Below are 17,399 nucleotides of genomic sequence, written 5' to 3'. Positions count from 1 at the left end.
AAATATGATGACATCATCCCCAAGGTTCGAGAGTCTCAACCCGAATACCTCCATGGACAAGTGAACATGAGCTACAACCAATACATACAAGTCTTCAGCTCTAGTTGCCATTGACTACTTTGTGTCTCTGAGCTAGGGTTATGTCTTTGTATTGTACTCACATGGTGGAACGTGGGCCAAGCAATGCAGGCAAGCATTTCAATGTGTAAAGTAATGAAACTAGCAGGGTCACCTTGCCTACAGGGGACACAGAAAATTTATAGAGCCGAACAGGCGAGCAATGCTGGTCTTTTCGAAGATTCTTCCAGTAGTGAAACCGAGATGTGATTGCATATAGTGCATGTGTAAATTGAACTTTTCTGTTCGTTCAAGCAGTAAATTGAATTTTTCGAGCCTTATATTCCAGAAGGAAAAATTAGTGAACATCTGAGCTCTCTCTAGTTTGAACTCAGGTTTGAAAACACTGAAAACTCAGTGTGACCTCTTTTCAGTACTAATTAAATTGCGAAACAAAATTGAAAACTCAGTTTGGATTTATTTGCATTTTTATATTTATGAAGTGTAACCTAACCTAAACTGTCCTACACAAGTATTCTTACCACGATAACAGATGGATACCACAAATCGAACAGAAAATTCTTCATAGCATACATAAATTGTTTAAAGTCACACACGTGAGAGTCTTGATTATAGAAAAATATGAAGTATGTACTGCATAAAACCAGAATGAGAGATTATGTAACTAAGTCGATCTACTAATTGAAGCACTGTTGTGGTTGAAATCACGGAACCACTTAGCAGATTGCTTGGGGTAGCGCTTGTAGTTGTCATCGAAATCAATGTAGTAGAGTCCAACTTGCTGAGACAACCCTATACCCCATTCAAAGTCATCGAACAGAGCCCAGCAAAAGTATCCTTTGACATTTGCTCCGTTCCTGCGATAAACCGGATAAGAATGTGATTATACATTGAGTCGATTTATGGTAATCAAGAAATTACACCACTTACTTCATTGCCTTATTGAGCCAATACAAATGCCGAGCAATATAGGAGATTCGATTTGGGTCTTTTAGTTGTTCATCAAGCGGAAGTCTGTCATTCTTTGGATTACCATATCCTGTCAAAGTTACAGCAGATGTAACAATTCATGTTAACGTTCTGTGATAACTTGCATTAGTAATTGGATACTTTCAAACATATGTGGATTAACCGAAGCATAAGTTAGAAATCCAACCATTTTCAGAAATGTAGATTTGTGGGCTACTATATTTATTCTTCACATAGTTCATCAGCTTCTGCAGCCCTTGTGGCCAATGGTTCTCGGACTGCACCACAAGGACAACGTAAGCACAAATTTCATCCAAGAAAGCATCAAGAACTGTGATAAAAAACAAGCAAGAACATAAAAGGTTAGAAGTTTCTTACCACACCAGGAACATCTTTGATAACTGCAATAACCAAACAAATCAAGAAACATAAAAGGTTATAACCTATACTTATGCTTGATTTGTTTTATTTATTTTCTCCCATTTTGGCTATGGCAAGTACGGTACATTACCTTTTTCTTCCGCCCATGAATCGAAGGAATAGCTCAGATTCTCTGTAGGAGGAGGAGGCCTATATTTCGCTTGAACTGATTCATAATAGTTTATCCCAACAAAGCCTAAATTCCCCTTGACAAGAGATATCTCGTCGGCGGAAAATGTGGGCAGCCTTTCCTTCACCAGCTCTCTCATGCTTTGTGGGTATTTTCCAAGTACCAACGGTCCCATAAACCTAATGCAAATTTAACAAGAAGCTAATATTAATCAACTGCTAATGAAATTAAATTAATTAATGGACTTCTCAAAGTTATCATTAGTAGTTATACTGACCATCCTAGATAGAAATCAAACAGTCTCTCTGCTGCAGCTCGATCTTCCTGTGAATTAGAATAGGGCTTAAAATACTTTGTAGCAAGGACGATTCCGATCTCTCCATTTTGCTCTACCTGCAAGATGACATTCAAAAAAAACTTTATCAAGATTCCTTCAATGAGTTTTGAACTTTGAATAGAGATGAACGTGGTTTCTATAAGTTTAACCTGGTATCTCTCTCTATATAGCTTCACAGCAGTGGCGTGAGCAAGGATGATGTGGTGGGCAGCAATGTAAGGCTCCGTGGACGAGTTACCACCAAAGTTACAGGGACCGACAGGCACCATACATCGAGGTGGGGATCCCAAACCACAACGTCGTTGTGGAAGTGAGCACCTTCCTGGTGGGGCAATCCCAAGCTCGTAGCCATATTGTGCAAGAACATTTGGCTCATTAATGGTGAACCAATGCCTAACTCTATCTCCAAATAATTTGAAACAGAGCTCAGCATAATCGCTGAAGTCTTTCCTGCAAAAACAGACCGTATTATTTACAAGATGGAGAAAGGTTCCATGGATATATAAAAGATTAAGCACAAGAAGGAGAAAGCATGAAGTAGAAGAAGAGAAAGATATGATGAGCCTCGATAATCATCAGAGGCGACTTTGCTTTTCATATATACTCGTGTTCACAATATCAGATAGAGATGAAGTGATTTATTAAACGAAATGAAACTCTAAATAAACAATACATGATAATTCTACAAGATTAAACTTACAGAAACATTTGATGCGTCAAGCCTCCATACTTCTCTTGCAGAACTTGGGGTAAGTCAAAGTGATAGATCGTGACAAAAGGCTCGATGCCTGCATTAGGACACAGGAAACACGTTAAATCAAACAAATCCTGAGAAAATATGAAGCGTAAACAAGAAACTAAAGTTACAAAAAGTATACATGCCCCAAGCAGTACTAAATTACTAATTAATCAACTTTCAGAAGTGAACTTTATTTACCATTTCTTATTAATTCATTGATCAGACGATTGTAATGATCTACACCAAGTTGGTTAACTCCACCACTTATGGTTCCCTCTGCATAGGTTTCATCAACATGAGCCTCCATCATTTTGTTATAAAGGATCAAATTAACTTAAACAAGAAGAAGATAAAGAAAAATGTTAAATGGAATTAAAACGAAAGCAAAGGACGGGAAAGAAAGGAAAATAACGTGGTAGAATTCTTGTCCAGGAAACGGAGAATCTATAGGAGTTCACTCCAAGCTCCTTGATAAGCTGAATGTCCTCCTATAATGCAGATTATACCATACAATATATTAGTTTTAAATTTCAAAACAATTATTTGCATTCTCAAAGATATATGTTTTGACCCTTTTTGCTACTCACCATGAATCGTCTGTATCCATCAATTGCCTTAGGGAATTTGTCACTCTGTCGAATCGCACCTGCAACTGAAACTTGTGAGATGAGGATTCTATAATTGGAAAGATATGAAGAAAAGATAATGAAAGTTAAGTGAACCTGGGAGTATTTTGGCACGATGATCCCAGACACTCGGGGATCGCCCTTCTTCTTCGGCTGCCCCTTCCGTCTGCACAACATCACATTAATATGTTTAGTGATCTAAGAAAGTATGAGGCTATATATATAAATCATAGTTTGAAATCGCAATGCATAAGGCGTTGCGTGGGACGTTTTACTATGCAATGTCGGGGCGATTTCGCATAAGCTATTCGAGAATAGTAATGAATAAATATATAAATATACTTGCACCAAAACACATATAATTTAACAATAATTTCTCATTAATGCATAATAAACTACCAAAATACATATGCTTCAAGTTCAAAAACACACTGCACTTAAATAAAAATCCAAATATTCCAAACATAATGTTCAACTTATAAAGATCATTCACAAAGTTACAAATATTCATAAACCGATTACAAAAAGAAGAATAGGAGGGACAGAAGGACTAGGACCAATATAGGATCACGAGGCATTCGGTGTGGTATTGCGCAATATCACGAAAGAATCGAACTCATTTAGACTATCGCGATATTTTTGCATTATCACAAAATCTTTTTCGAGGTCCAATATAGCGTGTCTCTGTGTGTGTGTGTGTGTGTGTGTGTGTGTGTGTGTGTGTGTGTGTGTATGAGTAAATTAACCATTTTTAACATCAATGTATATACCTGTGCAGCTGAAGTGCCAACTCCAAAGAAAAAATCAACCGGAAAATCAGCCCGGTGAACGTTAAGTTCGAGAGTGGGTGCAGCACTGCTTGAGTTCATCACCTCAACTGCAACAACACCATTTAATTGTGCTAAGTAGGAAACTTGATTGATCATCATATGATGAAAGAGTAAACATAAAAGGCATAGGCAGAGAAAAAGATTGGCAAGAGTTGCATAATTACACAGGGCAAGTGATTAACATCAATTGAAACACAAGTTATCTGAAAGTGCCCTAGACAACACTATCGATCGTCTATCATATGATTCGAAGCAGCTATTTTTATTATTAGCATTAACTGATTCTAGAAAGAAAAAAAACATTACAAGTTGTTACACTCTAAAAAAGAATGAACACCTAAAAGACTAAAAGTAAATAAGTTTTTTCATGGACTCAACAAGATTTAATCAACAGATTTTTCACGGAGAAAAGGCAATCACAAACGAGAAACTAAAAACTAAACGAACAGGTGCCTTAAATATAAGAATATAAAAACAGTTTTGAACAAGGATATTTGGAACAACCGTCGACAAAATAAAGCAACACAAACAACTATACGTCTTTTAAAAATTGTTGAAGGTTTTAAATGAGTACGTAGTTTTGGTGTTTCCACAATACAGTAGTTTCACTCAAGCTTAAGAGAGGGCATGAAAAAGATGATAAAAGAAAGTGAAAATTTCAAGGCAGGATTAAAGGCAAACCTTGTTGAGCCTCTGCAGATAAAAGCGAAGCCATTAGGAAAATGGCAGCAGCAATGACACAAAGCAACTTCTCTTTCTGCAGCAACATCTTTGTTTTCTCTCTCTCTGCTCTCTTGTTTTGCTCTCAGACGTTTGAAACAGAATGAGGAGGTGGAGAAGCAACACCACCTTTTCTAGTGAAATGCCGCTGGTCTGTATTCTTTAATCACCGTTGGATCTTTTCTTATTTCATCTCAACCGTTGATCATCCTAGTACTACCACCTTCTGTTTTGTATTTATTTGGTTCGTTAAAAATTTTGTGTGCTAAATTGCTAATCATCAACATAATTCTGTTCAGCTCTTTTAAGTTTGATTTGGTGCATTATTTAAGACACTAGAAGAAAAAAGCTCATCTATCACGGTGAAAGCCCGTGATAAATTGCAATTCACCACAGACACTGTGCTCGTTAGTATTCTGCATATGTCGAGAACATGTGAAACATGCATATAAATTTTGCTCGAACTACAAAAAATAATATACTAATATTCAACTACCAACAATGATAAGGATAGTGATAATGCATGACATGTTTAGAGCATACAACTAATTCAAAGTACAAGCAGAAGAATAAATAGAGAGGTGTTATTACAATAGAAGTCAAAGTAGAGAGGATGATGCGGTATCACTTGTAGGAGAATGCCTCGTATCTCAGATCGTATTCCTCGTTCCTATGTCTTGAGGGGGCGCAAAACAAACATGACTGGACCAAATATATAATACTAAAATAGTTATCAACATACTAACCCCCAAAGTTTTATGAAAACTAATAGCATAATATGTAATAGGTTTCTGAAAACCCTAGCATGCCATAAAACCTTCATAAAACATATCTCGTATATAGTGTGCTAACTAGTGATATCAATATCGCCCAAAGGCATATAGAACTCTTCCTTCAGAACACTTCCTTCACAAGTATCAATCGCATGTAGGCTCCTACAGCACCCAACCCAACCCAAAGGTCAATATAAGTATCATCGCCCACAGGCTTCTACATCACCCAACTCGAAGGTCAATATAAGTATCATCACCGCTCCTACAACACCTAACCCGAAGGTCAATATAAGTATGTCGCTTGCAGGCTCCTGCAATCACCCAAATGCAGTCAAACCTCGACTGTGTCCTTGGCAAACCATACACGAAATCCATGGTGATGTCTTCCCACTTCCATGCTGGTATCGGGAGGTTCTGCATTAGACCCTTAGGTCTTTGTCTCTCTACCTTCACCTGCTGAAAATTAATGCATCTCCGCACATACTCTGCCACATGCCGAGAACATGTGAAACATGCATATAAATTTCGCTCGAACTACAAAAAATAATATACTACTATTCAACTGCCAACAATGATAAAGATAGTGATAATGCATGACATGTCCAGAGTATACAACTAATTCAGAGTACAAGCAGAAGAATAAATAGAGAGGTGCTATTACAATAGAAGTCAAAGCAAAGAGGATGATGCGGTATCACTGGTAGGGGAATGCCTCGTATCTTGGATCGTATTCCTCGTTCCTATGTCCTGAGCGAGCGCAAAACAAACATGAGTGGACCAAGTTGAATATTAGTATATTAGTTTTTTAGTTCGAGCGAAATTTATATGCATGTTTCACATGTTCTCAGCATATGCATTCATTAAATGGCTTTCGTCACCCTCGTGTGTCGGCCAACACGTGGCCATCCAGATGTTTGGGGCGTGTCAATTCATATTATAAATCACATTGTAAAGATCATTTATGTAAAAAATGAATTAAAACTAAGGTCGTTTAGTTAACCTATTCTAGCAAATACATAGACAATTTGTAATGCTTTTACCAATTCCATCCTTTTTTTTTTTTTTTACACAATTCGATGACTAAACTACCTTAATTTTAGTTGATTTTTTTACAGAGGGGATCTTTATAGAGTGATTTATAATATGAATGATTCTGATTATAAAAATAGAGTTCTATAAAGCGACAACGAATAATTTTCTGATTATAAAAATAGAGTTCTATAAAGCGACAACGAATAATTTTAAGTAGGAACTCCTCCTTCTTCTTTGAGTAGTCAAGTATTGTTCTGGCAAAAAATGCTCAAAAGAATTCAAGTTGAAGGAGACTTGAATGCTCATTCGACAAATTATTCGATCTAATTCGGTAAGAAGAATTATGTGATCCATTATTCCGAAAGATTATTGATAAACAAATCCATTAGAGAGAAAATTATATTGTTTTCATTTTCGAATCAATATCATTACTATTAATTTAATACGTAACATAAAAATTTAATTGTTTTCATTAAGGTTCCACACTTTCTTTTACATTTCACACTCCTTTTAATTTCCGACCATTAAATCTAATGAATTGAGAAAGATTTGATGGCACCACCCTTCATTAAATTTGAATATATGTACTCAAAGGTAAAATCCCACCTTACATGGTTACTAATTAATCACCCTGAAGAACTTGGTTGGCTGAAATTAACTGCTCGCTAACTAGGTTTCGCAGCTACAACCAAAATTTACCAAACGTAACGAGTAAATAATTAGGAGACACCTAATTAATTACCCTCTAAAGAATTGCCATTCATTGGAAATTGGTGGAACGTTAACGTCCTAGACATCCTAGACATCCTAAAGCCAGTGCACGATATGCATCCACTGATTCATCTAGGGTTCGTCATTCCTAATTAACCCTCTACTATTACATGTGAAACTTTCAATAAAATGGACAATTGAAGAAGTCTAGATTAATCTATAATAAGGAGTCTAGGTTTATTTGGTTACTTAAATTTTTGTGTGTTGATTCGGATAATGCTAGTGAGATTGAATTTGTAAAACAAATGATATGTCACCAATGGAAATGAGCACGTTTATCAACGCTTAAGTAATTATCCAATCATCAACTTTCATGTGATTTTGTTTACAAAATTTTGTCTACAAATTTAGTTTCTCTAACATTATCTGATCCAATCTTTAAGTTTGGGTTGATAATTTAAGTTTTTCGTCTAGTTTTTAATCTCATTTTATATTATTAAACTCATGAATTTCATTTTATTTACCTTTTTGTTTTCCTAAATTATGTGTTCTGCTTTTCAATAACTAAATTTTCGTTATTTTGGTTTAAAAGTTTTAATTGCTGGTTTGGAAACAAAGTTGCTTATGGTTTTGTCATGGAGACACTCCAAAGCTTGCCCGAAAATACGGGGGATAGGGGTGGGTACGGTGCGGTTCCACCCCTAAATCGGAACCGGAAAATATCAACGATTCAGTTCAGTGCGGTTCTGCTTAAATTTATTACTAGAACTGTAGGGTTCGGTTTACCCCGATTCTTGTTCGTTTCTTGCCGGTTCTTGCCGGTTTACGGTTGCGAATACTAAGCGTAAATGGAGACAATATAACATTTGATAGTAGCCTTGCTCAATTATTGAAATTGAGTTGGAAGACAGATACCAAAGAGATGTAAAAAATCTCAAGTATAAAAAGTAAGGAGCATGCCAATAAAACATAAAAACCTAGGGCATACACATGGAAAAAGCATTGGACCTCATCTCAGCAATTATCTGTATCAATAAGCCCAAATGATATAAGCTAAGGAGCATGCCAACTACAGATTAAAAAAAAAAACCATAGAAGCTATTAAATACCTGCCAATTTGTTTGAAATGGCAGAGAACCCCCAAACTCCTCCTTTAACAGGTTATTCCCTGAAGTTTGTTGTTCAAGGGGAACTCCAGCATAACTAACTTGGTGAAACTAATTTTTCAACCCATTATACCATGTCATGTGTGTATATATATAATTTATTTATTTATTATTAATAAAATGGTTCGGTTCGATTCCAGCCAGTTCTTGTTCATTCGAAACCAGAATCGAAACTGGTTTGAACGGTCCAGTTCAGTTTTTGACTCAAAGTTGACTTTTCTGGTCAACACGGTTCTTTTCAGTTTTTTTTCATACTGTTCGATGCGGTTTTGCAATTTGGCGGTTTTATGCCCACCCCTAGCGGGAGATACTAAAGGGGCACAAAAGAATTGAAGTTGAAGGATACTCTAATTAGGGGCATCATAAACTAACCGTAATCGGAAGAAAAATATATATTAAATTTGGATTACGGAGTATTCATACGGTTATTAAATAATAGGAAATTAAAAATAAATAAATAAAGGCGATGGAACTCATATGAATTTTGGAATTGAGTTCTTCGTTGCGAAGAAATTGAACTCTCTAGATATACGTGGTAATCCAATTCCGTAGCATGTGGAGAATCCTTTGGCGGGCCATCCAAACTATCCTGGCAATCCTCTGGTGCGCAGCCAAACTATCCTAGCAAACGTTCGTTCATTCTAACAAATTTTGTGGCGGATGCAATTACAATAAGAGGTCCTGCCACGAATGATCTACAAGTATGGATTAAATCTTTTTAAGGCATAAGTGGATTCAAACCTAACACTTAGCAAATGACTTACCTAGACACTACAACTGAGTTCTATATTCGTGACTACAACGAAATACAATGTTTAGTGAAAATTAGTGGACTGTGTATTTAGTTAAATGACTTTTGAATTTTTATGGATTATTAATAAATAGAAGCTATTATTTCCTTTTTTGAAGTATTTCTTCATAAATAGAAGCTATTTTCAAATCGAATAAATAGAAGCTATTATTTTCTCTAAATAGAAGCTATTTTCGAATCGAATAAATAGAAGCTATTATTTTCTCACTATCACCCCATTCTGTAACTTTGTCCATATCAAGTTCACAATTAATGAAAATTTAATATTTTTGCTAGGTTTCGTCTGCTTAGTAATTACAGTGTGTAATAATAGTATGAGTTCTCTTTAGGAGCCATTAGAGGGAGAGAGCTAGGATATTAATCGTTTTGGGTTGGTTGGTGCCTTAGTTATTGTATTTTTAAGTTTTTATTTTTATTTATATACCCAGTTTATATTATTAAACTAATGTATTAAATAATGCTAAAAAATAAATCTAAAATTTAGAATTAAAACTACTTTTTCTTATGAGGTTTTTGTTTAATAAACGATAGTGTTAGCGGGTTAAATATTTAGTTATTTGAGAAGGGGAATTGTCGGATTAGTGAGAATCAAACTCATACTATATAGTGCATAAACTTAATTGTTTTTAACTACTATGGTAAGGCGTCTTGCAAGGGTTTTCTTTATTCTTTCATTTAATTAATCAATTGAATTATGCGTTCTCACTTCTTAGTTTTGGATTCCGGAATTCTTATTTCGGTGCCTCTCTAATGTATACGAAGGCTGGCATTGACAATCATTCTATTGTTCTCCAATCGAGTCTCGTAAACCTCAAAGCTTCTTGACTGCGTAAATGACATTAGTTAGATGTAAAACTTAGGGGTTTAATGTTTTTTTTTTTTTTTTTTAACAAGAAAATGTATTAAAGAGAAAACCCTGGAGTACAACTATTCCCTACAGAATCAAACTGAAAAGCATGAAGAGCAAATGAAGGAATACAATGGTCCCAAATATGATAATCAGTAATAAGAAGGCCTTGGCGAGCGAAGGCATCCGCCACAAAGTTAGCCTTTCTAAAAATATGTTTCTAGTCAATGCAATCAAAACTGGTCGCCGTCCACTTGATATCTTCAATAATAGGAACCAGATTCCATGGCGTTGCACCCCAGTCCAATACTGACTGAATGACCAACTTAGAGTCACCTTCAACCATAATCTTAGTATAGCCCTTCCTCTGAGCAAAAAGAAGGCCATCTTTGCGAGCCCTAGCCTCCACTTCAGAAATAGTAGCACCATTCAGATTTAAGATGCCACCTCCAATAAACTACCCATTATGATTCCTTAAGACAAATCCCGCCGCCGCCTTGTCCCCAACCACCGAACCGTCAAAAATTAACTCAACAAAACTCTTATTTGGCGGATACCATTTAACAGTTGTGGAAATATCATTAGTATTTCTTCTCAAACCTTTACCATTGGCTTTTAGATATCGCTTACCCATAGATATAGCCAATAATTTAGATCTTGTCGGGATGGGCAAAACATTTCTGAACACCATATTATTACGGTCATTCCAAATTTGCCAACAAAGAAGCAAACACAAGCTCAAATCACTAGGAACTTCCTTATCAACTTACTTTAAAGAATTTAGCCAATCTACTACAGAGTCGAAATTAGCATTAGTGAAATTGCCCGGCTTAATTGAACAAAGGTCCTAAATCAATTTAGTGGCACCATAATTAAAAAAAAAATGCATTTTGTCCTCATCTACGGAATTACAAAAAGGACATATCTTATCACTATTAGTTACAATATGACTTAATCTTTTTCTAGTTTGAAGTCTATTACGAATGAACAACCATGCAAACATCTTAACTTTAGGAAGAATATTAAGTTTCCACATCTTATTAATTAACTTATGCTTTGTAGATTGAGTCAACATCCCTTTTTGGATCCAAGTAGCTGATTTAACTGAGAACTTACCGTTTGTATTTGGACCCCAAACAAGCATATCTTTGGAATCCTGCAAGGGAATTGTAATATTACAAATTTTCCTCACAATTTCATTACTAACCACTTGCGAAAGCTTTCTCCTACCCCAACAATAGTTATCACTAAATTCACTAACTTTCAAGTCCCAATTAATGTTTTGGTTGTCAATATTGAGTAAAGGATGGAACAACGGGTAAGAAAAAACCCAATTATGGGACCAAAACAAAATGTCCTTACCATTACCCACTCTCCATCTCATACCCTTAAGAATAGCATCCCTACTTTTCAAGATACATTTCCAAGCAAAATAATGATTCTGTCTAATTTTATTATCTAGAAAACTTTCTTTTCTAAATACTTACTCTTTACTAACTTAATCCACCAGTTATCCTCCTTGGTCATTACCTTCCAGCCCAATTTAGCGAGACAAGCATTATTGAAAAGATCTAGTCTTCTAACTCCCAAAGCTCCCATTTTCTTAGGAGTACAGATCAAATCCCAAGCCACTGGAAAGATTTTCTTGTCCCTACCCCAAAAAAAAAAATATCCCTTCACTCTTTATTAAGCTTATTGACAATCTTGTCAAGACACTTAGACCTGGTTTGGTACTGAGGTGATTCTGAAAAAAGCTGCTATTTAAAAAAAGCTGGGAGCTGTTTTTGTGTTTGGTAAACACTCAGCTTCAGCTTTTTTTCACAGTTTTTGGTGAAAAAAAAGCCAAAAACAAGAAGCTGCAAAACCCAGCTTTGAAAAACCGGCTTTTTTTCACATCTGTTTTACATAAAAATTTACCAAACACTCTAATACTGCTTTTTTTTTTTTTCAAAAGCACTTTTACAAAAAAGTTCACCAAACACTCTGCTGCTTTATTTCACAGCTGCTTATTCTCACATCACAGCAGAAGCAGCTTTTTTTCAAAGCACAGCAATACCAAACCAGCCCTTAAAGCAAAACATAACATGATTAGGCATACCTGTTAGATTAGAGTCAATTAAAGTAAGCCTCCCTGCTCTCGAAAGAGTTTTTGCTTTCCAACCGGCTAGTTTTTGCTTAACCCTCTTAAGTAACTCATTACCATTAACTTGGCCTTTCCAGAAAACAATATTATGAATTCCTAGATACTTACCAATAGTAGTTTTATGTTGAATATGTAAAATATTAGCAATATCAATTCTAATTGGAGAAGTTGTATTCTTGGAAAAATACAAGGACGACTTATGAAAATTTATTTGTTGATCCGCCGCTTTAGAAAACATATTAAGGATTTGAAGAATATTCCTCGCATCCCTCGTTGTGGCCTTAGCAAACTGGAGACAGTCATCAGCAAACACAAGATTTGAGATTTTAAATCCTTTAGGGGTTTAATGTGACACTAATTAAATCTAAATGCCTACGCAGATTTCTTTATTAATGAAAATGTAAGTGATTTTCTCCATTGTACTTCTCTCTTTTTTACAGTTTTTTTATTGAATAATCAAAAGAGAATTAAGAGACAGAAACAAGATAAAGAAAGAAGATAAAGAAAGGAGAAAAGAAAAACGGAATGTGAAAATCATTCTTAAAAAAATCTCATCTTGCTTTTGCTGACTAATATTAATCACCATGAACAAGAGACTGGTTGGCTGAAATTAACTGCTCACTAACTAGGGTTCCTCACATGCATGTATTCATCTTGTATTCATCTAGGGTTCGTCACATGGATTTTTATAGCATTAACTAATAAATAGAAGCTATTATTTACTCCTCAGAAGTCTTTTTATTTACTCCTCAGACGTCTTTCTTCATATATAGAGTCCATAACCAAGGGCACAAATTTCTCACTACATTCTGTAACCTAGTGCACTATATATCTCTACAATTACCATAATGTAATTATTTGCCACACCAACTTCATTGACTCGCTAAGGTATTGAAATACTTTCAATAAACTGAACAGTTGAAGAAACCTATATTATTTTACAAATATACAAGTCTAGATTTATTTGGTGGGATAGTTATTGGTTATTAATTATTCTTATTTTATATTTTTAATTAAATTGATCGTGGATTTCATTTTACATTTGGAAGAGGTGCTAAATGGTATGTGAAAAAGCCTCATGACTAAGTAAATGACTTTAGTAGCAGCTGTAAAATCAAGGGGTTCCAGCCCACACGACTTCAGAAATTTTCAATCTGCTTGTAGAGGATTTTTTTATTTATTATTATTTTATAGGAAAAAAAAAAAAAAGAGGACCAGCTGGTGGTTTTGTCATGGCAATCCACTTTTTCGGGGACGGAAAGACTCACAGAAGTATTTCAGCCTTCCCTTGGCCACCATCGTGCAATTCACCAGCGCCAGGAAGTGAACTCAGGACGTGCTGTGTGGAATACAGACCTGGAATTCCCACAATCACTGCTTGTAGAGGATTAGCTAGTTTAATTGATGCATATTTAATTATGGGATCTTTATAGCTACAAGTCTTTATCTTGTTTGATGAAAATGGGAAGCCATTTTAATTCAATACTCTCATTTTCTCTTTTACACTCCTTTTTTTTGTAATTGTTGGGTTGAATAAATCAAAAGAAATTCAAGAGACAGAAATAAGAGAAAGAGTGGAGAAGTAGAAAATGAAAGTGTGGAAATCCATAGCTGAGAAAAAAATATGCCGTTTTCCTTGGTGACTAATTAATCACCACGAACAAGAGTTTGGTTGCTGAAATTAACTTCTCGCTAACTAGGGTTTCGCAGCTAGCGTCATTGGGAGAAACCTAATTACCTTACTCACCACACAAAGTTCATTTGAAATTAATGAATTGCAAACTTCATTTTCAACCTGTGCAAATTGAGAGAGAACCTCACAAATGATTGAGCCTACATTTTTTTCCCAAAAGAAAAGTTTCAAAGTGGCAACTTGTATTTCTTAAGCGGGTTAATTAGGTGTATATACCATGTTGTAAAGTAAATTTCTTGCATTTTAACGAAAACACACGTCAGAGAAAAAAATCCTTATCTGCATGAGGTAGAAGCAGCTTGCTGCCGCTGAACTTTTGCCAGCAACTACCGGAGTGACAGCCATGTAGGAACCAAAACGGAAGAGGATTTACAAAGAGTCAAGCACAACCAAAATAACCCCAAAAAAAAAATCCACGGCAAAAATCAGACCTCCGAGCCCTGCAATCGACCAAGCGATCTAGATCCATACCCCCAACCACCACACTTACAAGAAGAGAACCAAGTTGACACAACACGGATGTGGGGAGGGCCAAGGGGATGTGTAAAACACCCTTATTGGGACGGGGCCACATAACACTAACCCAAATTTCTCGGCATGTTGCGGTGAAACAAAATGCAGTGGGATAGAGATCTACATTCCAAATCGAGTTCAAAACTTGAAGATCTGATTTTTGGTAGGGGTCGAATCTTCAACTTTCATTGAACAAGGAAGGCAGATACAAATTCTTTAATAAGCTAAGTTACGATTGATAGTTAATAAAGCTTATCTCCCAGCTCAACCAACCGATTGACAACAAACAACTTACCATGGTTTACAATAACCCAACTAACAATTAACCGAGGTTACATATATCGACAAACTATTAACCCACAGTAAGACAAATACAAGAAAAAGTAACTAATATTGACATACCAATAAAGGAATGCCATCTAGCATCCTAACAATCCAATGATATTTTTTAACACATGTTTTATTTATTTAAAAAATAGTGGATACGTTATTAATTTTTCTTGAACTTTAGAAAACAAAAAAATATATATAACACATTTTTCTGAGGCTAAATTTGAAAGTGAGTATGTAAAATACTTGAGTATTATCCATTTCTTGAAGTCCAAACCTAAAGTCTAACTAGTTTCCCTAAAAAATAAAAAATAATAATAATCTTAAAGTCTATCTTGAATTCCAAACTTAAAGGAATCATACTGAAGGATATGATTTTGATATTATATTAGAAAGAAAATTGTAACGTGGACAAAAATAAAAATTATAAAAAAATCTTCGCGTTGAAATCCGGCTGCTGGAGCCAAGACTCACGAGTGTGCAGCCATATGTTTAAAACTTGAAGTTGCTCCTACACTTATGAATCGAGATGTTTTTCAATATCTTGCAATCCGGAGTTGACGAATTGAAAATTTTCGAATCGCTCATCTAAATCTTATGACCTCGTTACTATATTTCACTAGTCCACTTTGCACAAATTTAAGGTTCATATTTTTCTCTTTCTTACTTGAACGATCTAGATCTGTACGTCGGTTTGGAACTGCAAGATGTAGAGAATCTGAACTCCTATACTACACGTGTAATAATATCATTGGCTCGAATAAAATTTTGTGTTTTATTTAGTACACAGGCGATCCGAATCACTTAAGTCTACTTTGTTGTTCTTCCTGGGGATCTGCCAACCTGCCACCACAAATCCCCTCTCCCCTAATCGCCGATCGTCCCCAACTACTCCGGCTATTTCTCCGATAAGGTACGCCTCTCATAAATATCTGACGTCATCGTCATCCTTTTCGTCGTCATGGTAGTTCGATTGTGGGATTTTGGGAATTAGGTTAGGGCCACTCTATGCCGTCTGTCTGAATCAGATGAATTTTCATATCGAAAAATTGATTTGTTTTTCGAGTGATTATTTCACTTTTCAATTGTTTTACTAGACCCTAAACCCTAATATTTGACTGATGAAATTACTGTAATTTGATTATTATCAATTGGAATATAGTATTACTTTCTTTGAGTTAATTGAAGACTATTTGCAGAAACGTTTGAGGTTATTGAAAAATAATTGTAGAAATGTTAGAGATTATTGAAAAATGTTTGGAATTAGGGTTATAGAAATGCTTGAGATTAATAGTGAAAGCATGTCTTAGCTGAGATTTTAGTAGCAAGTTCGATCATTTGAAACAAGAAACTATTTAGATCTAAAACATGATAAGAGCTTTAAATCATGTAAAGTGAGGTTATGTAAAATAGTTTTTCGGTGCAGGATCGGAAGTTTCTAAGTAGGTTTGGCAGATTGACTTTGAAATCGTTATGTTTGTAATATACCCTGCACGTACCTCTTACTCTGTATCTTGTCATTGTTGGAATCTCGTCGTCGTTTTTTTTTTTTTTCTTATTGTTGTTCTGACTTTGCAGAGATTGTAAGAATGGCTTCATTCCGAGCATTCTTGAACAGTCCAGTTGGTCCAAAAACAACTCACTTTTGGGGACCTGTTGCGAACTGGGGATTCGTTGCTGCTGTATGCTTTAGCCCTATGATTTCTTGCATACAAGAATGTGTTTGAATTCAATTGCAATTTCATGCTTTTTTGACTAATCTGATCGTACGGGTTTGATTTAACAGGGATTGGCAGATATGAACAAACCTCCAGAAATGATTTCTGGCAACATGACAGCAGGTCCAATAACTCGTTTTGAAAGATGTAAATTAGTTTCAGTATTATAGTACATGGCAGGATTATAACTGTGGTTCGAATTTGTTTCTGCAGCAATGTGCGTTTATTCAGCATTGTTTATGAGATTTGCATGGATGGTACAACCTCGAAACTATCTACTTTTGGCGTGCCATGTCTCAAATGAGACTGTCCAACTCTATCAGCTCTCTCGCTGGGCGAGGGGTCAGGGGTAAGTAGCTAATTGGTTTCGTCATCAATTGCAGAAATTTAGTTGAGTCGTCAATTGCCATAACTTCTGACCTTTTGTATCAAAATGAGTTGAGACTAAAACATGTGAGATTTGTTCTTGTTGACTTGCTTAATGATAGGTACTTGGCCCCGAAGAAAGATGAAGCTGCATCCGAGTGATTTGCTGCTGCTGCTTTCATTCCCTTGCTCGTTCATTGTTTTTGTTGCGATTTTTACTGAAAACACTGTTGATCGCGTGTGAGACGCATGATGCATCTATTGTTTATTTAAGTCAAGGCCTTTTTTTGGGTTCATAAATGGTTGTTTTTAGTCAATTGTGTACAAGATTTCTCAAACTTAAACCTGTCACTACTCGTTTCGGCGGTGACATTTGAAAGTAATAAGGAATTTTACCACGATGAGGTCTAAGGCACTGAATTTTGAAACTGAAAACTTGCACTTTCA

The 17,399-nt window shown here is 35.6% G+C and overlaps 2 protein-coding genes across 2 annotated transcripts; one reads left to right on the top strand and one right to left on the bottom strand.

The window, feature by feature from the left end:
* Positions 1–708: 708 nt before the first annotated feature.
* Positions 709–4,931, bottom strand: LOC103950103 (beta-glucosidase 13-like). The gene is made up of 14 exons (XM_018648131.2): positions 4,811–4,931; positions 4,070–4,176; positions 3,396–3,465; positions 3,261–3,319; positions 3,086–3,161; positions 2,872–2,949; positions 2,635–2,722; positions 2,084–2,384; positions 1,875–1,990; positions 1,559–1,776; positions 1,426–1,490; positions 1,235–1,325; positions 1,009–1,117; positions 709–935 (listed from the first exon to the last, which is right to left on the bottom strand). Exons 1-14 carry the CDS (start codon positions 4,896–4,898, stop codon positions 743–745), a joined length of 1,659 nt encoding a protein of 552 aa, XP_018503647.2. The 5' UTR covers positions 4,899–4,931; the 3' UTR covers positions 709–742.
* A 10,693-nt stretch (positions 4,932–15,624) lies between these two features.
* On the top strand, positions 15,625–17,350 carry LOC103950036 (mitochondrial pyruvate carrier 1). Its single transcript, XM_009361188.3, has 5 exons — positions 15,625–15,781; positions 16,447–16,550; positions 16,655–16,709; positions 16,800–16,935; positions 17,075–17,350. The coding sequence occupies exons 2-5, from the start codon at positions 16,458–16,460 to the stop codon at positions 17,112–17,114; spliced, it is 324 nt and encodes a 107-aa protein (XP_009359463.1). The 5' UTR covers positions 15,625–15,781; positions 16,447–16,457; the 3' UTR covers positions 17,115–17,350.
* Positions 17,351–17,399: the final 49 nt, after the last annotated feature.

The sequence above is a fragment of a genome, unplaced genomic scaffold (assembly GCF_019419815.1).
Source record: "Pyrus x bretschneideri cultivar Hongxiangsu unplaced genomic scaffold, Pyrus_bretschneideri_v1 Contig27, whole genome shotgun sequence".
Taxonomy (NCBI): Eukaryota; Viridiplantae; Streptophyta; class Magnoliopsida; order Rosales; family Rosaceae; genus Pyrus; species Pyrus x bretschneideri.
The sequence above is the reverse complement of the archived record's forward strand: the minus strand, read 5'-3'. Positions and strand labels throughout refer to the sequence as shown.